The sequence below is a fragment of the Phasianus colchicus genome, chromosome 17 (genome assembly GCF_987193195.1).
Source record: "Phasianus colchicus chromosome 17, bPhaCol1.hap1.1, whole genome shotgun sequence".
In the NCBI taxonomy this organism is placed as follows: Eukaryota; Metazoa; Chordata; class Aves; order Galliformes; family Phasianidae; genus Phasianus; species Phasianus colchicus.
Window position 1 is genome coordinate 10,204,402 of NC_143452.1, and position 24,082 is coordinate 10,228,483.

At 46.4% G+C, this 24,082-nt stretch overlaps 1 protein-coding gene across 2 annotated transcripts; it reads left to right on the plus strand.

Annotated features, from left to right (window-relative positions):
• The first annotated feature begins 1,378 nt into the window (after positions 1–1,378).
• On the plus strand, positions 1,379–23,706 carry CSNK2A1 (casein kinase 2 alpha 1). 2 transcript variants are annotated; one of them, XM_031589001.2, is made up of 13 exons: positions 1,379–1,527; positions 14,017–14,227; positions 15,277–15,388; positions 16,195–16,296; positions 16,706–16,756; positions 17,367–17,426; positions 17,905–17,988; positions 18,380–18,490; positions 18,967–19,068; positions 19,618–19,718; positions 20,355–20,503; positions 21,829–21,915; positions 22,385–23,706. In XM_031589001.2, the coding sequence occupies exons 2-13, from the start codon at positions 14,127–14,129 to the stop codon at positions 22,498–22,500; spliced, it is 1,176 nt and encodes a 391-aa protein (XP_031444861.1). In that variant the 5' UTR covers positions 1,379–1,527; positions 14,017–14,126; the 3' UTR covers positions 22,501–23,706. The 2 variants fall into 2 exon arrangements, with proteins under 2 accessions (XP_031444861.1, XP_031444870.1); XM_031589010.2 differs by lacking the exon at positions 1,379–1,527 and adding an exon at positions 6,201–7,712.
• The last annotated feature ends 376 nt before the right edge of the window (positions 23,707–24,082 follow it).

A 24,082-nucleotide genomic window follows, 5' to 3' on the forward strand; every position in this document is an offset into this window, starting at 1 on the left:
CTTTGGCACAGAGCCGCGTGCTTGGAGCCCATTTCCCCCAACAGGAGCTGTTATCAGTGGCAAATACTCAGAGCGGTCCCAGGAGGGACCTCCAGCTCTTCCCCTCCACCTACCCCATCTCTGTCCTGCTCCAGCCCACGTCAATGCCGTCGTGAAGGTGTCGGAACAATCGCCTGACAAAGAGCTATTTTTAGGGGCCGGGGCTCAGAGCAAGGATACAGCCCGGCTTCTGACAATGGGGGGAAGGGGGCCGGGCTTCCCCAGTGACCACTCGGCAGCAGAAGGACCTGTAAGATTTCCTCGATGACCCAGGCCCGTACAATACAAGGAAAGCACAAGAGGGAGATACCCCCGCCAAGACGAGCTGCTCCTTTACCTAATGGGAGTGACCTGGGGTGGGGGGCTGTGGGATTTGGGCAAGCAGCCGCCAGCAGCTCCTCCCGCGAGTGAGACTCCCACGCAAGGAGAGCAGAGTGCAGCACGAGGCCGCAGGGGTGCAGGCACGTGGGCTGCAGGCAGGGGCACACAGCTTCCCAGGGACAAGAGGCTTTGGGCACGGCTCAGTGAGAGCCCCTCTCCCCTATGGGATGGCTCCCAGCTCCCAAGGGGCTGCAGCACTTGGCAGGAGCGTGGCCCCCGCGGCAGGGATGCGATCAGCACGAAGCCACGTGTCTCCAAACGGGGTGATGTGAGGCGGGCTGCACTCCTGCTCTGTTGGCGGTGCATTCCTGCCCTAGCTGCGGTGCTTGGAGGCGCGGAGCGGTTGCAGAGCGGGCAGCAGATGTGATCGAGATGGGTCTCAACGCATTTCCTCCTCCTCCCAGTCTCAGCCTGCAGCAGAGGTGCTGGGTGTCGGCTTTTGGCCAAACTCCGGTGGAGCGGCGCTGCTCGGGGCCGAGCGACGGGGAATCAAAGCCGACGAGCCGTGGTGCGCGGGCCCCGGAGGGGCTCAGGGCTCCCACACAGCAGAGGGGGCCACGCTCGCACGGCGGGCTCGGAGGGCGCGGGAAGGGAAGGGCTGCGGGCGGCGCACGGAACCGCTCGGCTCCCGGCGGCCGGGCCGCGCTAGGCCGCGCTGGGCCGCAGTTGCCACCTGGCGGCGGGCCCCGAGCACAGACCCGCGGAGGGACGGCCCTCCTCCGGGCCGCCTCCCACCGAGGCCGCTCATGGATGGCAGCCAGGCCCCGCCGCACCTCGCGGGACGTTCCGGGCTCGGAGCGAGGATCCCCCGGGTCTCCCCGCGCCTTCCAGCCGCACGGCCGAGAACCTCACCCTTCTCCATCTCCGTACCCCGATCGCGAACTACAGCCCCCAGGATCCTTTGCGGCGTGCCGACCGCCCTCGCGCATGCGCAAATCCTCCCCACCTCCCCTCCTTCCCGCGGCACGTCGCGCGCCAGCGGGTGGTGGGGTTTCCGCTTCCGGCGCGCCTCGCTCTGGTCCCTGCGGCTGGCGGCCGAGCCTTGTGCCTCCGCCATATTGTCTGTGTGCGGCCGGCGGGCGGGCGGCGACCGGGCGGCCGCGGCAGGTACCGGCGGGCCCCGGCAGCTCCGGCGCCTCTCCCGGGGCTCTGCGGCGGGCAGAGAGGATGGGACGGCGGGGGATAGGAGCCGCCGTGGCTCCTCGCGCTCCCCGCCCCGCTCCGGGCGCAGTGTGGGCCGAGGGGCTGGGATCGCCCCTGAGGAGAGCTGGGCCGCGGGAGGGGCTCGGCCGGGCGCCGCTGAGGGGAGCGAGGACGGGGGGTCGGAGCGGGTACGGCCGGGCGGGGGGGGGCGAGGCAGGGCCGGCCCCTGCTGCCCGGGGAGGTTCCGTGCCTCCGGGGAAAGCGGGGCCCGGGGCGGTTTCGGGCCGCCCGGTTGTGGCCGGCCCGTGGTCCTTGCTTCCCCTTTCCCCCCCCCCCCGCTGCCTCCCGCGCGGAGTGGGCAGGGCTCTGTGGGAGACCGGCCCTCCCATCCCCCCCTCCCCCTCCCGTCTTCTCGGCGGTTTAGGTGGTCGTTAGCTAAAATGCTCCGTCTTTCCTTCTTTTGCCCGGCTTAAGTGAGCGGGGGGACGCGAGGGGCCGAGAATGTGCCTCCAATCTGCTGCCCCCGGCACAGGAGCTCGGCTCTGGGCCGCCCTGGCCGCAAAGCAGGCGGTTCGCAGGGCCTCCCCTCCTCCCGGAGCAGCAGTGGTCAGTCTCGCCCTTGCTGTAATTTAGTTCGGTGCGCCTTGGGGCAACGGGCTGCGTGGTTGTTGGTAAAATATGCTTTGTAAACGAAAGGGCAGATAAGATTATGAAACCTCATGAGTGCTATTTGTTAGGTTATTCTTTCTTACTAAGGGCTTTGGGTACAACCAATAAAGTTTGGATTATAAACATTCAGTCACAGATATGTTTTCTGCTGGCAGAAGTGGTTGATGTATGCTGAGGCTCATGAAGGGTATCACGTCCCTTTTGCAGGCTGTGTTTATGGGACTTAAGTCTGTGTTTCAGGGCAGGCTTTTGCACTGTGCTGGTATCTTTGTACCAGGTGAGGCTGTGCTGGCACTGGGAAGTTGGTTGTGTGGTCTTTGGAAGTTGGCATCTGCTGAAGATGGCTGGTGCCATGTCTTTGTAGAGGCTTTGAGGGCTTCTCTGGGTACGTGGAGACAGCAGTGATGTTTCATTCAGGTAGTGTTGCAGTTTTTGCTCAGAAGGCTCTCTCATTAAAAATGTAGTAGTTGCTCAGAATGTTTGGTCTTGAAGAGAGCTGGTGTTCATGCTGTGTTGCCAGTCAGCTTAGGTATTGGAGGTGAGTCTAGTGGCATGGATTTGGCTATAGAGTATGTAGGAACAATGAAATCACTCATCCTGTATGTTCATGTTGGCGTGTTGGAGAAAAGGGCAAAGCTGCTCGGAGGGGGAAGGCTGCATTTCAGAGAGCAGTACACAGGAACCGAGTAAAGTGTGGAGCAAAGAGTGCTTGATTGGCTCCTTAATTATCTCTAGAATGAGGGTAATGGGCTGGTTCTTATAGCACAGTGCTGTGCCTGGGTAAAGCACATCAGCAGTGAGATATCCTTTGTGGAGACACAAACTGTGTCTATACTTAGAGCAAGAAAAAGGTGGAATAGCTAGCTGGAAGTCCTCCAGATCAGGTGCCTCTTGGCAGAGGAGGGTTTATCATATGGATACTGCTCTAGAGACCCTGGATCTCCAGTGGTAGGCAGTGATCCATACATCCTGGCCTAGGAGAGATTTATGTGGTTTTGCCCTTCCTCTGTTACCTGGTAGTGTTATTTCTGTCATTTATTTGGTGTTGGTGAAACCTCACTGCCTTCTGCTCTGGGTGTGGGCAGCAGCAGAGTTCAGTGCCCTGCAGATGGAATGGGTGAGCCTGCTTTGCTGGGTGCCACCTGTGAGAAGTTGAAATAGGGTTGGGGTCTGCACCCTGGAGTGAGAGAGGCAACATTGTTCTTTCCTTTGCTGTTACCAGAGCAGGAAGGATGTAGGAGAGATTACTAGATAGGCAGGTAATGTACTGTGCTGGGGTTAAGAGTGGGCTGGAAGAGTGTGATGTGTGATGCTGGAGAGGAAGGTACATACTTACATGTGGCTGATGCAGAGCAGGTTCTGGTTGTGGCGGGGTGTATGGATTCATGGTTTGAGGAGAAGTAGGTTCTGTTGGAAATAATGGTTCTGTGGAAGAAGGATGGTAAAACTTGGCAGTAGGTTCTAGCGAATTTGGAGGAAACTGGATCAGGGAATATTTCATGAAACTTAGTGGAATTAAGTCTTTTGAAGTGTCAGTTAATGGTATTCATTTGCTTGAGAAAAGGTGATGCAAAGTGAGAGCAATAATGCAAGCAATGTGAGTGGGAATTATTGAGGGAGAATCTGAAAAAAGTACAGTTTTGCAAAGGAGTGACAAAATCACTGTAGTATAAGAGATTCCCAGCATTTTTCAATGCCTTAAACAGTTCTGGTGGGAATATTGGGAGGTCAGACAGCAAAAGATGGTAATAGAGATATAGAGAAAGAAACTGTGTTTCTAAAATGATGAAAGGAATGGGGAGGTAACTTCTCCCAGCTGTGTGAAATGTCAGTCTCCTTACCATTTCCACTCCTTTTTTTCCTGCATTTTCTCCTTACAGAACAAATTTTCTCTTTCTACCTTTCCTCGTGTCCTCTAAGGAATAACAGCAAGGAAGACAGGAGAAGCAAATGGGTGACATTGTGCTGGTGTGATAAATTTCATGTCACATTTCTGAAGGGGCAGGGTTTTATTTCTGGGTTACCAGAGCTGTCACCTCAATGGCTTGTCAGTTCTCAATTGCTTGCACTGAGGTATCTGGTTTGTGAACTGCGGTGAGGTTGGTGCCATCTTGGATTTTCTTGTCCTCTGAGGGTCTTAAGAGAATAAATGCCCCAGGTTTTAAGATCAGAAGGGACTTAATTTCACTGCAGCTGTCACCTGCTTTTGATTGGAAGATTACTTGGATAATCATCTGAGCCTGGATATCTCCTTCCAGGGGCTTCCAAGAGCTGATTTCTCTGGGCTTTATGAAACCTGATTGGAGAAAAGATGTTCTCCTTCAGATCTAGAAAGGCCACTTTGAAAAGGAGACTGCAGCTGTGTGAGCTGGTATTAGTTCTGGTGATTAAAGCAGTGTGTTTTACAGCCCATTTCTCACACTCCATCTAAATTTGCCATTGAGATGCCCAACCTGTCTTTCAGTAGGAAAGGATAATCAGAAATGGGATTGTTGATGTTCTTGTAGGATCAGCAGTTCAAGGATATCTCCTGTTGGTCAGGCCTCAGCAGTAGAGGAGCAGTGAAGTGATCCTAACATGAGTTGTACCTGCTCCTTTGGCCAGGCTGTTCTGGGCAGCTTAATTCCAACAGATTATTTCGCTGTGCACTTCTTGCTGCTGTTTGGGAGACTGAAGAGAAGAGGGGAGGCCTTGGAACTCTTTGTGAACCCAAGACAGCTCTAGCCCAGGCTCGTATTTGGAAGGTTCTAATTTCAATAACTTGAATTTTCCACAGAACTTATTTCTGTGTGAGTGTAGACTGTGACCTTATTGTGATCAATTTCCAGATTTTTAAGAAATATTACCATTTGCTTTCTGAAGCAGGCCACCCAGCTACTTAATCTAATGACTGGGTGGGGGAGGTCTCAGTGCATGGTGAAGTACCTCCTGCATGCCCAGGATGATGTACGGAACTTCTCCCGTGGGCTCCTCGCCTTGGAGGAGGCGGTTCTGCAGCACACACATCCCTGTGTGCAGGAGCCATCACTCTGTCTTTATTTTTAGTGTTCTGAAAATGGATCAGCATGGATGCACACAACAAATTAATTTCTAGCATAGAATAGTGAGAGCTTTTGCACTGCTCCTTTTCTTACAAGTTTTGTTTGCAGATTTCTCTAGCTGTTACTGACGTGCTTTTAAATTTCAGCCTTTCCTTCTGCAGATTCCACAGCTCTGATGATATTCCAGAAGGAAGAGGAGGTGGTTTTGCTTGACTTCAACTGAGTTACAAATTAAAAGCTACAAGTTCTGGCATTCCAGAATGTTTGGGTGCATCTAACAAGGCACAACAACTTATCCTCTTCCTAAGTCATGACGTAATGCTGCCCAGTGGCCTTACTGGGCCTTTCCAAGGGGTGAAGAGCAATGCTGGGAGATGGACAGGCCTGCCCTCACATGGGCTGCCAGCACTGTGGTTTGGCTTAGTGTAGCAAAGGTAGATTCAGCACTCATATCCCTGTTGGGTTACACAGAGTGATGAATGCTGTGTTGATGAGGTATTGGTTAATTTCCAAAGCACTGGTGCAAAATACAAAAATCACAATGGCATGTTTCTCAGTTGGTGTGTTGACATCACCTGCCATATCTAGGAGAGCTGCTGTGTCTGGCTGTAGCTGCGTAAACTGAGTATGTGTTGTGCTGTGTTAGAGTAGCCAGTACATGATAGAGAATGATTTCTGGAGTTTCAGAAGTGATTTTGTTTCCCTCTGATTTTCGGAGTGGTTGTAGCTAGGTATGTCTCATGCTAACAGCATCACATTTCTGCAGAACAATGGCTGGAACTATTTCAGATGGAGCTGCCTTGAGTGTCCCTTCCCCAGCCCTTTGGATGCCAGCTGAGCTGCAGAGATGGCCCATGGTATGCTGCCTGCTTGATGGAAGCAGCTGATCGCAGAGATTTCCTGAAGAAATGGTTATGTGCCATACAGACAGGTTTACTCTCTGGCTTTGGTAACTTTCCCTGCCTTTAGGAATCACCTGATCAGTCTGAAAAACAAATCAATTTTACAGACAGCAGGTTCCATTTAGTTGTTGAGTTCTAGCTAAATCATGCCACATGTGAACTGCGGGAGTCAAATCAGCTGAGCCATGGTACTGTCAGTACTCTGCATACTAATTAATGTGGAAAACAACTGTGTCACTTAGTGGTAATTACAAAGGAAGAACTTTCTGGAGGGTGCTGCCAGTTGACCTGATGTTAGCTGGGAAGAGCCTGTGGTGATGCTGAAACATTCCCCTTTCTGAGCTTTCAGGAAAAGTCCCTGGTTTTGCCAAGACCTCAGAAGTGGTAATTTTGGTCATTGACTTATAGGATAATATTGTCCAAAGCTCCAGCACGAGCTTCATTTATAGGAATGTATCTAGAAGAGAAAGAATCGCTTCACTCTGTGTTGAGGTTCTTGCAAGCAATTGCTTTGAAATGCTCAAAATAAAAACAAAATAAACCCTATATTCTGTGTTACAGCCTGTCACATGCCCTAGGTAGCACACAGCTTCAGCTATTCCTGATGGTGAGGGAGAACTCCTCTTCTTCAGCCCACCCAAATGCCAAGAGATGCTGGCAGCAGAGGATTGTCACCACTTTCTAGTTTGCAGAGTACACGGGTTTGGCTGTTTGTGGCTACACTTGGAGCTGGGTTTTTTTGCTGTCTGTTTTGAGTTAGGCATGTAGCCATTTTTATTTGATTGTGTCATGAATGTGAAGTGGTGGCAATAACAATACCTGCCCTGTTTGAGGGGGTTGGGAGCCATAGTAGGCGGAGCTGCTGCCCTTCGTGCTCTGCTGTGAGGGCCCGGGAATCTCACCCGCATTGCTGACTGCTGCAGCTCATTCCAAATGGTGGGTTTGTGTTGGGAAAAGCTTTCCCTTTGCTCTTTGTGCTGTGAACTAGCTCAGATCTTCAGATATGAAGGAGAAGCTATGATTTGATGGGATGGGTGGGAAGAGAAGAACTTGTGAAGTTGACTGGCTGTTCTGTATGGAATCCCTTAGGAGATGCAGTGAGGAACGTTCCAGTCACTGGCAGCCTCCTGCTGCTGGAGGAAATCCCAGCTCATTTGGCCCAGGTATATGTGCAGTTCCCAACACAGGAGTTTTGCAAAGGATGCTTGTCCAACTAGGCTGAGAGTCTGGAAACCTGTCGATGATCTATGATTCTCTGTGTGAGCTTTTCTAAAATTCTGTTGCTATGGCTCTGAACAACAATGAAGGCTAACTGTGACAGAGCTGCTGGAGCACCCTGTGCCTATCAGACGTGGGATGCTGCTTGCACTGTTTGTAAAGCAGGAGAGCTGAGGTGTGCCCAGGACTGTGGAGTTGCAGTAAAACTGTTCCAGTGATTGGTCCTGTGACTTCTATTCAATTGAGGCCCACATTACGAGGGATTACTTCTTCACTGGCAGAAGCTGCAAGGAATTCAGAGGAGGAATTAGTAATATGGGTAAAGAAAGAGCCAGTCTCAATGTTACAACACTGCTAGTACAGAATTGCTCCACGATGTTTCTTGACCAGCCATCAGGGAAAAGAGATGACAGGCTACGTCCTACCTTGAATTAAATCACAATATTCCTGTTTCTTTTTCAAAATAACGTTTGAGGTCCTTATGCATTAGATTTATTATTTCTCCAGGGCCGGACGCAAGCAGCTATTTAAAAGAAATCTGGAAAATAATTTTGTTGGAAACATGTTGTTAGAGCAGGCTGCTGTTCCAAAAAAATATCAAGAGAAAAGTTTTTGGTTTCAAACTGAAGCTTTCTTTCAACTCAATTAGATGTTAAAAATCTGCTTTTCGGTTGATACTGTCCCTTTAGTAGGTAAATGGGTTTCAGGAAAGGATGTGAAATGTCAGTTCTGTTAATCCAGGCTCATTTCTATTTCAGCTATAAAATTGCAGAGAAATATAGGCTGCAGGGGACTTGTGGAGGTCATCTGTTCCATTCCTGTATTGCAGCAGTTCCATTATTGTGAAAATACAGACATCAGATTTCTGTTGTGAGATAGAACATATGTTTTTTATCAAGTTGGTTATTATTGTTTCTTCCTGAACTGGGATTTGAATAATGTTGGCTGTCAGTAGGTTGTATTATAATATCTAAGCATATCTTGCTCTTTTAATTTCAGTAGCCTCTACCCAGTACTACATGTTCTCCAAACACTGAAGAAGTGAGTGCTCCTTCCTGGGAGGCTTCACAGGCAAGGGGTAGATAGGCTATGTGAAGGAGGTTATAACCAGTTTTATCTAATAACTGGAATGCTTCCTCCCACTAACAAAGCACATTTCTATACTTAGGATTTCAGAAGTTGGGTTTGAGCCATTTTCTCTGAAAGGTAATGTCTCTCTGGTAACCAAGAATAAAGGAGCAGTATAACAGAACTCGACTGGTTGAGGGCTTTTTTCCCCATAATGAACTGGCTGTTGTCTGTTTCAGTCTGTTGACAGCTTTACTTAGTCATAGTTGCAGCTTATAATGAGCTTACATGGGGAAAGTAGAAGTGAGAGGGAAGTCTGCAGACCTGTGTGACCATTCTGAGCATCCGGCTTTCTGCCTGGGGGTAGGAGGAGGTGGTCTGGCACAGTCTGTCTGGAATTGGCCAAGTGATAGAAATATTCTCTTGGCTCTTTGGCTTTGGCATGGGGCAGCTTAGGACTTTTTACCCTTGTGATAGGTGTTCTCTGCTGACTCCACCTAAGTTCAAGTGAGTCACCTGCACTGACTGTGATATTGAACAGAAGGGACCAAGTTCTTTCTGATCTGCCTGGGTGACACCAAAGCAGCCAGCAGTGTCCTGCTTGCTGGGACAAGAGCTTGCTGTGCTGTGAGCAGTAGCCTGCAGACAGGCCAGTGTCAAGTGATGCTTATGTTTGTGGGTGCCTTATTTATACTCCAAGCCTTCTCCACAAAGGTCATCACTTGGGTAGTACTTGGAGTTCCCCAGGACAACAGTCTTCTGGGAAGCTCTTGGCTTCCAGCTCGCTGTGTGCACTGCGTCACACTGCTGCAGATTTCTAGGTTTCAGGTTCTGGTAACTGTGTACTTGAGAGGCACTCCATGTTAAAAGCATTGCCTTCAAAAGAAGGGGGAAAAAATCCAGTACCTTGGTTATTTGTGACTTAAAAAAGGGGGGGGGGGGGGGGGAAAGCGTTTTACTAGAGGCTAAGTAGGTGTGTTTCTGCTGATTTGCTTAATTCCTTGCCTGTGTTATGGTGCCACTTGCTCAGAGTGGTGCAGTTGGGAAGATAGTAGGCAAAGGAAATCCCTGTAGTAGTTGTGCACTGGTGGGGACAGGGGGTTGCCATAGGGATTACAGTAACACTGCCTAGATGCTAGATTCCCTTCTTAAAAAGGAGGAGTTTTCTAACAGTGATTTAAATTAAAGAATTAAAAAGTTTTAAAAATCAAATTCGAAGTAAACATTGAAAATCTACTGACTGTTTTGCTGAACTTCAGGCACAAAAGGTAGCACAGCAAGCTGCTGTTAGAGAAAGTCAAACTGTGAAGAAGAGGCCTCTTTTAATTAGTAGACCTAGCAGTGACGTTCCTGTATGGTGGCAGCACAACTGTTCTGATCCCTTGACTTTGACTCTCAGGCACTCCTATGGACTTCTTATCAGCAGTGTGGAGTTTGACCCTGTTCTCACCGTTCTGCATGCAGGATAAGCAGAGCCCTGTGGTGCAGGATGAGCTGATAGCTGGCTTACTACTACTGACAGACCATAGTTAAGGGCAGGCCTGTGTGCAAAAACCAACTGCTGGTTCTGTTTGGGTTTGCCACCATGCAGTGTCTGCTTGAGGGGTATTGCTGGAGAAACACAGCTGGGGCAGAATAGCTGCTCTGTGTCCTTGCAGTGCCAAGGCAGAGAGTTGGACAGCAAGTGCCAGGCGGGTAACTGAGGGCTTTGTGTTCCTCACTGACCTGCTGCATTGCCTACAGACTTGTGCTTCTGTTTCTTAGCTACGCACTTCAGTTAAACCAGAGAAATAACAGGTTTTTTTTCAGAGGTGTGTTTTGTTTTTGTGAGTCCTCGAATGCTTTTGCTTTGCTTGCCCTATTGTCCCAAATGTTTCAGTGTCACACAGAGGCTGTAAGGTTAGCTCCAGCTCACAGCCAGCCAGCTGGTGGCACTTGAGCACCAGATTCCTGTCTGCCAGCAGAGGACTGATGACAGCAGAGCTTCTGCCTAGGTGCAGCAGGTACTACATTACTTTGAACTCATTGCACTCTAGCATAGGAACTGCTGTTTTACTGTCACAACACGGTGGGTTCAGTTCTGTAGATGGAGGATTTGGTCTGGTCTGCTTTTGTTGCAGGTTCTTTGCTGCTTCTGAAGGGAATGCATTTGCCTGAATTGGGGAGGACGAGTAATGGTGGAGGTGGGACGTGGTTACAGAACTTTGCAGCACAGCTCTGGAGTGCCTCCAGATGATGAGAAATTCTGATCAGATACAGAAGTTATTTCTTCTCATTGTGAGGGTGGTTGTCATTCTTGTTGGTGATACTAGTCACAGTAACCTTACCTACAACATAGGTTACTTTTGGTGGTCCAAATAATAAGTGAATTATTCTAGATGCTGTCATGTATGCAGGAATTAATAAATGGCATCTTCTGTTTGGATTCTGACTGCAGCAATAGAGTTTAACCTTTCTAATAAGCTCAGGACACTCATCTCAGTTAGGTGTAATTGCTACTTGTACTGTGTATTTCCTACCTTAAAACTGCATGACAGGTATTTATCCCTCTTTGTCCCCTCTGTCAAAGAATTTGGATTCATTGCAAGATTATCCCTCTGCAGGTGTAGTGAATGCAAAATATATGCATGTTCCTTAGCAGTTTGAGTAGGGGGAGTGAGAAGCTTTCAGGTGAGGTAAGTTTGTGTAAGTAAGTAATTTTGTTTGCTTTAAAACCAAATTATCTGTATTCTCTCCTTTCCACTTAAAAAAGCAGTAGATGGTAATACCTACCTTCATAATTAGGCACTGTGTGTGCCATTCTTAGAAGCATAGTTGATTTCCTGTAAAAACCTCTGAGCAGTCTGTTACAACAGAGCTTGTGCTAGGCTGCAGTTACGTGACAAGGAAATATCTACTGTGAAAATTGATCTATCTTTGGATAATGAGATTGATTTCTTAATTTTTTGCCTGCTGAAGAAGTGATCTTGCTGGGTAGTGTGGAACAGTCATGTTGTGTTGATATGGATTATGCTTAAAAATTAGAATTGCTCAGTCATCTCAGACACTGGGTTGTCTGTGTGGAGACTGGAGGTGGCCTTGATCCTTGTGGGACCCTTCCAACTCCAGATACTCTCTGATTCCCAACACAAGCAGTGTTGGGCAGACAAAAAAGCAAGTGGAAAACCTGCTGGAAGCACGAGGAGATAGGAGAAACAAAAACACGATGATGAAACTTTGAAATTAAATTAACTGCACTGTGCTGAGAGCATTGTAGTGAACTTGCATGTTCTGCTAATGCAGTCTTGGAATACACATCGACTTTCTGAGCAGCTGAGTCATGCCACATAAATGGTTTGAGGTCTGAGATGACTGCTGTCTGATCTATTGAAATGTGTATTTTGTTAGAGGAATAAACATTTTGACCAGGAATAGGTGTTTTTTTTTTTTTTTCAGTCATATTTCTTGCTGTTACCTGGATGTTGCCCTGTCCCTTGCTGTCAGAAGTCGATCACGCCTCCATTGCAGACTTCAGAACAGTGCTGTGTCCCTTCTCAGCCTGGAGGCTGGATGGCTGCTTCCCTGCCTACCTGCAGCTGCCTGCCACAGCATTTGTGTGTCACCAGGTCAAAAAATAACCCACGTTACCATGGATTGTGCTATGAGAGAAGGCTTGGTTAGCTCGTGCCAGGAAGAGCTGTCGCAGACATTCCTGCATCCAAAGCAGGCGGCTGCTGGTGGAGCTGTAGGAAACAGTGCAGGAGGAGGATTTGTGCCTCTGGGCTCCTGCTGCAGACATCAAAGCCATGGACAGGACACTGTCAGCAGAGCAGGATTTGACTTCTAGAATTTTCTGTTGGCGTGATACATCCTGGTAGCCTAAACTTAACAGCTCTGAACAGTTTTCTAGGTCTTATTAATTTCTGATTAATGGTGCTATTACTTCTTCCTGCAGTGTAGTAGTTGCATGAAGGGATAGGATTGCATAGCAAATAATTCCCATTCATTTGGGTTATAGCATTGCCCACGGAGGGCCGTTCTGTGACCACAGCCATGCAGTCTCTGCCTTGTGCTGCATGCCAAACAATGCTCCTTCAGACTCTGATACAGCTTCCTTCCTCCAAAGTTATTTTGAAAGCTGACAAAGACATTCTTGTATTTAAATGTTTAAAAGTATGTCAGCTTTCACTTGTGGAGAAAGATTTGAGGGGTGCAAGGCACTGCTTTTATTTAGGCAGGACAATACATCCGGTATAAAATCATAGCACTTAATGCTTGGCAGAATGGAGAGCTTTCCTCTGCCTGCTTCTGGCCTATTGAAAAGAAAAAAAACATTGAGTTTTTTGGCATGCTTTATTGCCTTTACCATTGTGCTGTTAATAGATAGCCTGGATTTATAAATACCAGGAGGCTTGTCCAGAGTCTCAACAATCTGGTTTTTATACAGGAGCCATCATTACTGACTTGAATATTTGTGCATTCTAATTCTATTGGGTAATATTGGTAGGATCACCTGTAGGTGCTGCTTTCCATCCCTCACTTCAGGGTGTTGTAGCCCTTGCAGTGTGTTTGTACTGACAGTATTGGAAGCACGCTCTGAATTTGGGCCGGGAGGTGATGTGATCACTGTCCTGCTGATTGAGGTCCCACTGGTGTTAGCTGCATCCTTTGACCGGGCCTGAAAAAGCAGTGTGCTCCATAAACAGGTTTTGCCTCTGCACCAAGGAGCTCCTTGGTGCAAAGAAGTACGCTTGTCAACCATGATTCCTCTGCAGGGGTTTGAGTAAACTTCCCTGTATGGTCACTGAGTGAGAAATCAGTAGTGAATACTAGGTCTTATGGCAGGCTGGAAACCAGAGCTGTTCTGATTGTTGAGACTCTGGACAAGCACGATTAGTGTAGTTCTTAGAGTAAGTTACTGTTGTCTTAAATATTCAGAAATTAGAGCATGTGTTTGAACAGCAGCTTCCTGCTCAGTTATTTCAACCAGTCATAACAATGGTGAAACTTAACAGGCCTGAAATTCTGCTTTAAATGAAGATTGTGTTTCTAGAAATTGAAACTTGGGGGTGTGCTTAACTTAGGTTGCACAGGTGACCGCCTTGTAAATCTGTCTGCTGTTGGCAGCACAGCTTGTCAGTGTGCTGCAAGAGGGGCAGGATGTGCAGCACACAGTGAGTGAAGGGTTCTGGTTCTGCACTGGCATGAACTCGCCCAGGGTGGAGAAAAGTTGCAGTAGGTGGCTGTTGCCTTTGCTGCAGAGCTGAAGGGAGGAGCCCGTCTGCTGATACAGAGCATGCTGCGGTTCTTCCCTTGTAGAAAGTTATCTTTTCGGCCATAAGTTGGATACTTGGTACTGAAAGTTGCAAGGTGTGTACAGGGTGTTTGTTCTGCTGTTGGGTCCAAATGATCCTGTCTTGTGTGAGGGAAAGCGGACAAATGGTTTTCAGGTCCTGACAAATGATCCCAGGTCTGTGGCTGGACTCCAACTTCTCAACAGCTTTTAATTATTAACTTAAATATTTTTATAGTATCTTGAGATTTTAACCTTCGGTTTATTTTCTCTCTCTCTTTAGTTGGAAGAACCAGAGGCCTGTCTGAGGCCTTTCTCCTCTGTCCTGCTTTGGAGATTGGGTAGCCTCTGGTTTCAGACATCTCATCGCTTCCACCTGCCAACCTGTCTGATATGTCGGGACCCGTGCCGAGCAGGGCCAGGGTTTACACGGATGTGAACACACACAGACCCCGGGAGTACTGGGACTACGAGTCGCATGTGGTTGAGTGGGGGTAAGTTTGGGCTGGGCAGGATCCACGTAGGGTCTGGCAGAGTGGTGCAAGGGAAGCTTTGGCACCTGTGCTGCGTTAGGCTTTCATGCTCTTTGGCAGATATCTGGTGTACATGGCAAGTTAGGATCACAGCTTTTTTTTTTTTTTTTTTTTTTTGGAATTGCAGAAATGGCAAAATAGCCTGTTGTGTATCTGAAATCATCTCTTGTTGAATGTTTAGATCCCTGGCAGCACAAGGATGTTTTTAGTGTCTCCATCAAGATTTTGGTTTGAATAGCTTTTGATGTGTGGTCAGGAAACTTTTTCTTTCAGAAGGAAGAAAGTCTTTTATCTGAAACAGGCTAAATGACTCTGGGAGTGGGGCTGGAAAAATGGTTCTGATTTGGAGGAGTGAAGAGACTCAGGAAACTGGAATAGTACGTCTCCTTGTGACCTGTTGCTCTTCTCTCTGCAAGTGACTACAAAAGACATCTATGCTCCTTTCTGAAGGAAGGGAAATGTCTCAATTGAGCTCATAAATGAAATGTCCAAGAATCAGATGGCAGTGATGCAGCTTCATGGCTCTGTGCTCCTGCTTTTGTGGGCAGGGTCCAGACAGCCCTGTCCTCAGCTTTGATGCAGTTCCTGGTTTTTGAAATGCATGCTGTGCTGAATAGAATTGGTGTCTTGTGCCTGGTCTGCTATTAAATGGGCTAGCACTGAAGTTTTTTGTCTTGATAGCTTTACTGATGTTTTCCTAGTGTTATGTTAGGAAAAATGTACTCCCAAACCTACATAGATTCTGGAAAGGATAGCTTTAGTTTGCTGAAGTCCAGATGGGCTCACATTACCACTGCAGAAGAAACAACTTCTAGGTTGAATTGGGCTTGGACAAAGAGAAGCTCCCCGCTTCTCTCAGTTCGTAATCATGGCCTTCAGTAGAATGAAGATGCTTGTTTATCCACCTTGTCTGGAAGGGGGAGGCAGTGATTTAGAGTTAAGGAGCACCTTGTAAATTCTGATGGAAATGTCTGAGCTATTTGGAATTCTTTACCTATTTATCTCCACAGAAATCAAGATGACTACCAGCTAGTTCGAAAATTAGGCCGAGGCAAATACAGTGAAGTATTTGAAGCCATCAACATTACAAATAATGAAAAAGTAGTTGTTAAAATTCTCAAGGTGAGCAGGGGTTTGGGGAAAACATGAGATTGGTCCTGAAGTGACTGGGAGGCCAGAAAATGCTGCAGTTGGTCTAAAGTGTCTTGTCTTCTAAAACTAAAATCCCTGAAGTCTGGCTTCAGAGTCCCCTTCAGTGAAATAGGCTATCATTGCAACCTCTTAATAAGAAGCCATATGCTTGGTTATTAAGTTAAATCTCTACCTGTAAGGAATTAACCTTTCTCTTAAAGAAGTCCTGATGTGCAACACGTTTCTGAATGTGTTTTTACTTGGAGTTAGAAAAGTTTTCAGCAGCTGACTAAAGAATTCTCACCTCCTTTAACTGCCAGAACCTCAGCATGTTTTTACGTGGAATGAAGCCTATAAGCTCGCAGGACTGTTGTCCTTTAAAGGCAGTGATAAAATTCGGAGCCTGCTAACCTTAAATTTTTAATTTCTGCTTTGCATGTTCCATTGCAGATGTAATATTCTTCCAGGCTGAGTTAAGGTCTCCTGGAAAATTTTGTTCCACAACCTTGACTGGTGAAATATCTTTGTTTAGTGTGGCCTTTGGATAGCTGATGAGTTTCTTATAACTGTACATTTAGCAAATGTCAGTTAATTTTGACTGTTGGAATGTGTTCAGAGATGTGAGTTCTTACTGGAATGATTCATAGGTAACAACAAAGTGTAGCTGTTGGAACTTAACTTGCAAAGGTGCTGATGTATTTTGCTAACTTGCAGTCAGGTACCTTTGTCATCTCTCGTGTCTGTTTGCCTCACTTTATGGGCCACTTTGTCTTATGCTTTGGTGTTTTGTTCTTCAGCCTGTTAAAAAGAAGAAAATCAAGCGTGAAATCAAGATCTTAGAAAACTTGCGAGGCGGTCCCAATATAATCACTCTTGCAGATATAGTAAAAGATCCTGTGGTGAGTATGGACAGGATGTAAAGGGTACTTTGGGTTTGTGGGTAAGGTTTGTGTTTCACTTCAGCTCTGATCTGACATTTTTGTTTTCCTCTGCCCTTAAATCCTGCTTTTGAATCCCTTAATGAGATCAGTTCTTTAATCTGATTAACTTCTTTTAGAGGCCTTTTCCCCCACAGGTCACTTCTGCCCCTCACTCTGTAAGGAAGCAGCAGTGAACTGAGACGTGTTCATTTGTCCTACAGACAGAACTGCAGTGGGCTGCAGACTCTGTTCTGAGGGAAATTGCAACTATGCCTGAGGCAGAGCATTTTTTTTTAAAGGAATTTTAGGAGTTGAAATGATTTAATGCATTATATTGAATGGAAACAGTTTATCTCAACAAGGCTGAACACTTTTCTCTCTGTTTCAGTCTCGGACCCCTGCTTTGGTTTTTGAACATGTAAACAACACAGACTTTAAGGTATAGTATGAGTTCTGACCTTCTGTGTTTTCCATTCAGAAACCACTTGTAATGTTCTGGGAAAAAACTAATATATAGAGGGAAGACAGGTTATTTAATCATTTCCTTCCAACATACCAGTAGTCTTTGAAGATGAATGCACTTGGATAGAAGTTTGTATTTAGTTCCTTAGTACCATTTTACCACGGAAGTTAGAAGGTGAAGATCCAGATTCCTGTGGTATTCTATTTGCTAAAAGCAAATTCATCCGTTACCTTGCGGACCATCAGTGCCTGTGACAGCTTTACTCAAAGTGGGAGCACCTGCCAGTCTGCAGGCATAATGAATTGTGCAGTTGGTGGGCTAGTGCTGAGGGAGTTAGTGACAGGAACCAGAGCAGAGTGTACCTCCTGAGCACGGCTGGAAGTAAGCTGTGTATGTGATTTTATGGGAGAGAAACAGGCTGTGAGTATCTGTGGAGCCAGAGCAACTTGGGAAATGTTCACTGTTCATTCAAATGGGTTTGGAGAATCACATTAGCTGAGGACAGAACTGGATTGTTCTGGATTGGCTCAGTTGTGATATTTTTCTTTGGTGTTGACCACTGATGGGATGTATTTGTTTCCCACAGCAATTATACCAGACATTAACAGATTATGATATTCGATTCTACATGTATGAGATTTTGAAGGTAAGTTGGGCTTTTCCTGTTTTGTTGATTTGTTTCTTAGCTTTGTATTCAGCTGATCCTTTTGAAATGGTTATCTTGTCACTAATGGGGGAAGGGAAGGCCTATGCAAGAATTCGTTTTAAAAATAGACATCAAATCAGTACAGTACCAATTGCTTAACCACGTTTCCACAAGAAATTTTAGTCCCTTAATGAGGATAGCAAAGCCTTCATCTGGATACAACACTGAGAAATCCAGAAATCCTTTTTTTTTTTTTTTTTTTTGAGTAAATGCAGCAGGTGAAATCAGGCACTTCTTTTGCTGGGACTTCCCTGTGAGAGGGGACTCTAGAGGTCTTTGCTGTGGTCTGTGAGTTTAGTTCTGAATGTATCACTGAACAGTGAAGTCATGCTGCCTAGTTAACCTTGGTATATGCAGAAATACTTCTGAACTTGAAAGGTTCTTGCAACTCCAGCATCTGCTTCTTTGTCACTTACAGGCTCTAGATTACTGCCATAGCATGGGAATCATGCACAGAGATGTCAAACCTCACAACGTCATGATTGATCATGAGCACAGAAAGGTACTTCAGGGCAGGGAAGGGTCCTGCTTTTCTCTTGGCAAAACAGGGATTTATTTTTGGTATTCCCGTGTAGAGGTACTAGCAGACATCTTTGGGAGGGGGGCATAGGGGAACTGTGCTTCCATCACATGAAGAATTTTGAAATCTTGTGAACCACTTAAGATTATTATGGGTTACGTGTTTTGGTTGGGTTGGTAAGGAGAGATTTGACTTAGAGTGGTTGATGGTCTTGGTGTGTGGAGAATATCTAAACAGATACTCTGATCAATTTCAAATTAACTGAACAGAGAGAGCTTGTAAATGAAGCTTTCAGGTAGACTCGTAGCATGATTCAGTAGGTGGAGAGCTGGCACATCCCTTGATGTTTTTCGTTGTTTTCTACCATTTCTAGCTTAGACTAATAGATTGGGGTTTGGCTGAGTTCTATCACCCTGGCCAGGAGTACAATGTCAGAGTGGCTTCCAGATATTTCAAAGGACCTGAACTCCTTGTAGATTATCAGGTAAGAATTACCAGGATTTACCACTGATGTGTATGCAGAAAACCTTGACGTTCCCAGATAGTGTACCAGAAATTCAGGTATTTAGCAACCTGATACTGAAGGTGGTTGTTCTAAAATACATGCAGAAAGCAATGGATATAAAGCCACTGAGTTAAACCAGTGAGTCACCTGAGGACTTGGAGAGCTGATCTTTCATCATGGGTGTTGGAATACAAATGTTGAATTTTTTTTTAATCAAGCCTAGTTGTGCAGTAGGGAACAGAAATGAAGCCAAGTCTTTGTGAGAGTAGCTAACACTGTGTGAACTGTTCACACGGAGTTGAACAGTGGTCTGATAATGAAGATGCATTAATGTATTTGTTCCTGGTGTAATATGGCCATGTTTGCGTTTCAGGAGGGAGGGGGAACCTGTTAGTTTTGGGAGTCTTTTCTGCTGAATTCATTAGAAATTGAATTATCCTTCTGGTTTTGTACAGATGTATGATTACAGTCTGGATATGTGGAGCTTGGGTTGCATGTTGGCTAGTATGATATTCCGAAAGGAGCCATTTTTCCATGGCCATGACAACTATGATCAGGTGAGAGCTGGTCATGTATCTCTCTTCTCTTCTCACAGTGAAGATTTTCTGCTTACGCTTCTATCAAGGAATCCAAAGAAGAATTTAAACATTTTTCATGTTCCTTTCCTTTTTTTTTTTTAATCATGCAAGGTCATCTAAAACAGCAAATAGAAATAGTTTTGTAATACTTTGTAGTATTGTAGTATAAAGCTCCTTGGTATGTATCTGGTAAAAGTTATAATCTTGCTTTTATTAAGGCTGGTGTGTTCTGGGATATACAACCACTATTCCTGAGGTTACAGGAAAGCCCCTGAACTATCCATCTTCTAAGTTAGTTATGTTAGGGCACACAGCTTCCTCCAGGCTGCTTTGGGTTACAAAGCCCTTACTGAGTGGGGACACACTTCTGGTGCCTACAGTTATACGTGGGTCATCTCACAGCTCCAACTGCCCCCGTGCCTGCTGTCTCAGACTATGTGCTCCCAAGGGAATATGCTGCAATATCTTTGTGCTGGCTCTGATGTTATTATTCCCTCACAGCACTGACTTATTTTTGTTTGTTCCTAGCTGGTGAGGATAGCCAAGGTGCTGGGAACAGAAGATCTGTATGACTACATTGACAAATACAACATTGAACTGGATCCACGTTTCAATGATATCTTGGGCAGGTGAGCCAAGCTGTGAGGTAGTTCAGAAGATCATGAGTTCTTGGTGGAGTTGGAGCTTGAAATAAACAAAGACTTTTGTTTCAGAGAGAACTGTTACTTTGTGCTTTTGACCCCCTTTGCCAGTGCTTCCCATGCACCTTTATCTGCAGACACATTTGAGGAAAGAGTTTTAAATGTCATTTAGGTTAATAATTGAACTGCCAGAGCATAAAGCATGAAGGGCCAACACTCCTTCCGGTATTGCAGAAAAATGGTTCTCAAGACTGTCATATAGGAAATGAATTTCTGCTGATGGCACTCACATTATTTTCCTCGTAGTTATGTCATGTGTGACGTGTGCCAAAACTACAAGGAAACAATGTTCAGAGTGTAACAGAAGAGCAGAAGCTGAGGCTTCAGGCCTATCCCTTCATTCTGCAACACCTCATGCTGTCATGAAGCATGGCAGCTGTGCCGCCACGTGGTGGCACGGTGTACTGCTCTGCTGTGCTCCAGTTCAGTTCAGCCCCCTTGCTGCTGCAGCAAGCAGTGACGTGTCCTTGAGATGGGCATCTGTTGTAGTCCTGTCTTCAAAAATAGGAAGTCTGGCACCTGTGTGCTCTGCCTCACCTCACTTGGGTGCCTTGTTTTCTGCAGACACTCCCGTAAACGATGGGAGCGCTTTGTTCATAGCGAGAACCAACATCTGGTGAGTCCTGAAGCTCTGGATTTCTTAGACAAGCTGTTGCGATATGATCACCAGTCACGACTCACAGCAAGAGAAGCCATGGAACACCCCTACTTCTGTAAGTAGCAGGTCTTACTACTGTCTGCTGTTCACACAGTTCTTCCTCTGCATTCTTTCCTCTGGGAAATCTCCATCCAAGTAGGTTGTACAGACAGAGCTAAGAATTGCAACGTGAGAAGCCAGTTCTTTGCAAATAGTTGTGCTGGAGCTGAGGCTGCTCGTCTCTGAGGTGGATAAGTAGGCCATTGCCATCTGCAGCAGCTGAGGAAGCAGTGTTGTGTGCCTCTGTCAGGGCAGTGAATCAGCAGCACTGCATTAAAGAATCTTTGCTGTTTAACCTGTGCTAATTTCAGCAGGTGTCTGGATATACGGATTCCTGTGTTTGATGAAACCAGGTAACTCTGCTTTGTTGAGAAACAGGCCCTTTGAAGTCATCTTGTTGCTAAATATGTGCCTTAGTCAGTGGTGTGTTGAAGTCTTGTTTTTTCAGGCAAAAATGAAACTTTCACTAGTAAACGTGAAAAATTAATGCTTAAATGCTTGCAGTTTTCCCAGAAACCTACATACTAAGATTTGTGAGAACAGCTGTATAACAACACAAATATGAATATTTGCTCAGGTACTTTATTTTTCTTGGTGCTGAGCTGACTTCTGTAACAAACAACAGTGTTACGCTTGTGGCAAATGTTCAGCTGAAATGTTTTGCAAATATGAGCATTAGCAAAGCTGAAAGCCATGAAGGAGAGAATTGGGAAACAGCAACATTAATTTGTGTCTAGATGCAGATAAAGGTTGTACCGAAGGCATCATGAGGAAAGGCAAACTTGAAATTACTTCACCTGCTGCAGTAGGCTTGGGAGGCAGGAAGGGGATGTCACAGTTCTGACTGTAGTGCTTTTTACCTGCAGCTGAAGATGGTGAGCAAATTGGATGCATCTTATGAAAGGCAACAGTTATCACTTGGACCTTGTTAGAGTTCACAGCTGTGGGATATGGTTGGCGACATGATTTGTTATCCCCTACGATGTTTCTGCTCACTGCATTCATTTTCTGGGTTTAGTTTAATGAAATATCTGACATAGAAAGGAGATAACTCTGCCATGATTTCAGCTTTTAGTACCAAGCAGTCCTGCTGATCTCCAGACCACGTAATTTAGGCAACTTGTCCTTACCTTCTGGGTCTTTAAGTTACGTTACCTTTGTACCCTGTTGGATGCTCTCCAGCGGAGTTGCTGCAAACTTCTGTGCACCAGTAGATGATGGTTGATATTATCTCTGATGCAGACAGCTTGCCAGCACTGGCTGTTCACTGAGGCCAGGCAGGCAGTGTGCCTCAGCTGCTGTCTGGCAACACGGTGCTTAAGGACAGTGTGCTCTTCCTAGATCCCATTGTGAAAGACCAGGCTCGGATGGGCTCGTCCAACATGCCGGGTGGCAGCACTCCTGTCAGCAGTGCAAGTATGATGTCAGGTCAGTTCTGCCATTGACTCTTCTTGGTGCACGGTGTTTTAATGAGTTTCTGTGAGTTCTGGGAGGGTGAGTTCTGCAGGTGGGATGTTAGGGCACCTCCTAAAACTGATGAAGACGGGGCTAAAAAGACGTGGGAGAGAGGGAGAACAGGCCTTGCTGCAGGTTGACCTGTTTTTCTGGTCTTGCATTTTATAAAATGCTTTGGAGGTGGAATTTCTGGCAACAGTTGGAAGGACAGTGATGCTACCACATCTGCCTTTTGGTGACACTTAAATGTGTATAAATTGAGCTTTTTCTGAGAGGCTGCTGAGAACACTTAAAGATCTTTACTCTCAGCTTATTTTGGTAGTTCTGAAAATGTAACAAAGTGACCTGCGAGGATGACTTGTCCTTTAAGAAGAAGCAGAGCTGTCCTGGATATCAGTGCACCCATTTCACTCTAATTCTTGCTTACCTGTCTCTGTTTCAGGGATTTCTTCAGTGCCAACACCTTCACCCCTTGGACCTCTAGCAGGCTCACCTGTCATTTCTGCCACCACCACCCTGGGGATGCCCGTTCCAGCTGCTGCAGGCGCTCAGCAGTAGTGATGGGTTCTGTCTCCTGCTGCCTGAGCTGAGTCAGGTGGGGAAGAGGTTTCCCCCTCCGCCTCTCCTCAGGACGCAGCTTGTGCCTGGCAGGGGAAGGGAGGGGATGAACGCTTTGGAGGCACCGTGTCTGAACTGTTGCTTGTGGATTTATAGTAGTTCAGTCATTATATACAAAATTATTATAGGCTGATTTTTCTTTTTTTACTTGAACTTTTCGTAACTCAGGGGATTCCCTGAAAATACCTACAGATGGAAAATTTCTCGGACAGTTTCCCCTCCCCCCCTCTCCCCCCCCAAAAAAAGTACTCTTCATTTAAGAGCAAAGATGAGTCAACAGCATTTCCAAACTATTGCATCCTGCTGGAAATCTCTTCATGTTCCCACCATTACTCCTCCACAAGCATACACCTTGGGGGATCGTGCTGTTCTCCAGAGACTACCAAACCAAGTCTTCATGAGGCAGGGGAGGGGGATTCTTTAAGTACCACTCACTCACTTTAACCCCATAGCCTGCATATGATCCAGTACACTGAGGAGACAATTCCAGTACGGAGAGGTGGTATAAACTTAAAAGAAGTGCAGATAATGTCTAAAACCCTATTTTGATCAAATCATGTCTCCTTAGGAGCCAAGCAGAATGCCAACTCACCCCCTTGCATGTAATTTTAGTCTTAAAACATAAAGTGACCGATCCAACTGAAGTCCTCTCCACCTCCTGTTAAAGGTGCTGCTTTAGAACCAACCTCTGATCAGCACCTTTCTCGTGGAAGGGGAGGCTTCCTGCCATTGCTTGGCTTGGATCTCTGGAATTAGTTTGTTATTGGGTATATTGTTTTTAAATTGTTGATATAGGTTTCAAGCTGGTGGCAACTTAAAGCTGGAAAAATCAGACTGCGCCAAGTCAGATACCACATCTTCACCCACCATCCCCTCCCTCACGTGCCATGTGGTGAGAATACCAGTTACCTCACAGTCTTGTAAATATGCACTGAGAGGAAGGAGTGAGCAGACTTAACTTAAACTGAAATGGTAGATCAGTAATTGTGGACAAATATTATCATTGACAACAAAGAAGAAAAAAAAAAAGCACCCCTGTTACAGCCCTGCTACCCCTTGCTGTGTATATATACTTTGTCCTTCATATGTGAAAGATCCAGTGTTGGAATTCTTTGGTGTAAATAAACATTTGGTTTTATTTATCGAGGTTAGATTTAAGTTCCCTGTGTAGGGGGCTCAGGGGTGGTGTCACACACACACGGACACACACACGCACACCTCCCACCCTGAACCATTGCAGCAGCTGCTGCTTCTGTCCATCGCTCGTTTCTTTGGGAAGTTCTCAACACTTCCTTTCTTCGGGCGGGAGGAGCGGGGCCTGAGAGCAACGTGGCCTCGTCCTGCTGGCTGTGCTGCGTCTTTAAGCACCGACTACGAGCGAACACAACGCGTGGCAGTTCGCACAGTGCTGTGAGCGGCGCGGGACCCCGAGCCCAGATCTTTCCTTACTCTGAGTGAGGTTGTTGGGGGGCAGGAGGCTACGGAGCTGCATTTGAAGCCGGGTGAGCATCGCCCACTGCTG

Bases quoted from the DNA above. Each gene is read 5' to 3' on its own strand.
- CSNK2A1 (XM_031589001.2), top strand. From the start codon at position 14,127: ATGTCGGGACCCGTGCCGAGCAGGGCCAGGGTTTACACGGATGTGAAC. The intron at 19,069-19,617 runs GTGAGAGCTGGT...GTTTGTTCCTAG, and splicing joins GCCATGACAACTATGATCAG to CTGGTGAGGATAGCCAAGGT. The intron at 19,719-20,354 runs GTGAGCCAAGCT...TGTTTTCTGCAG, and splicing joins TTCAATGATATCTTGGGCAG to ACACTCCCGTAAACGATGGG.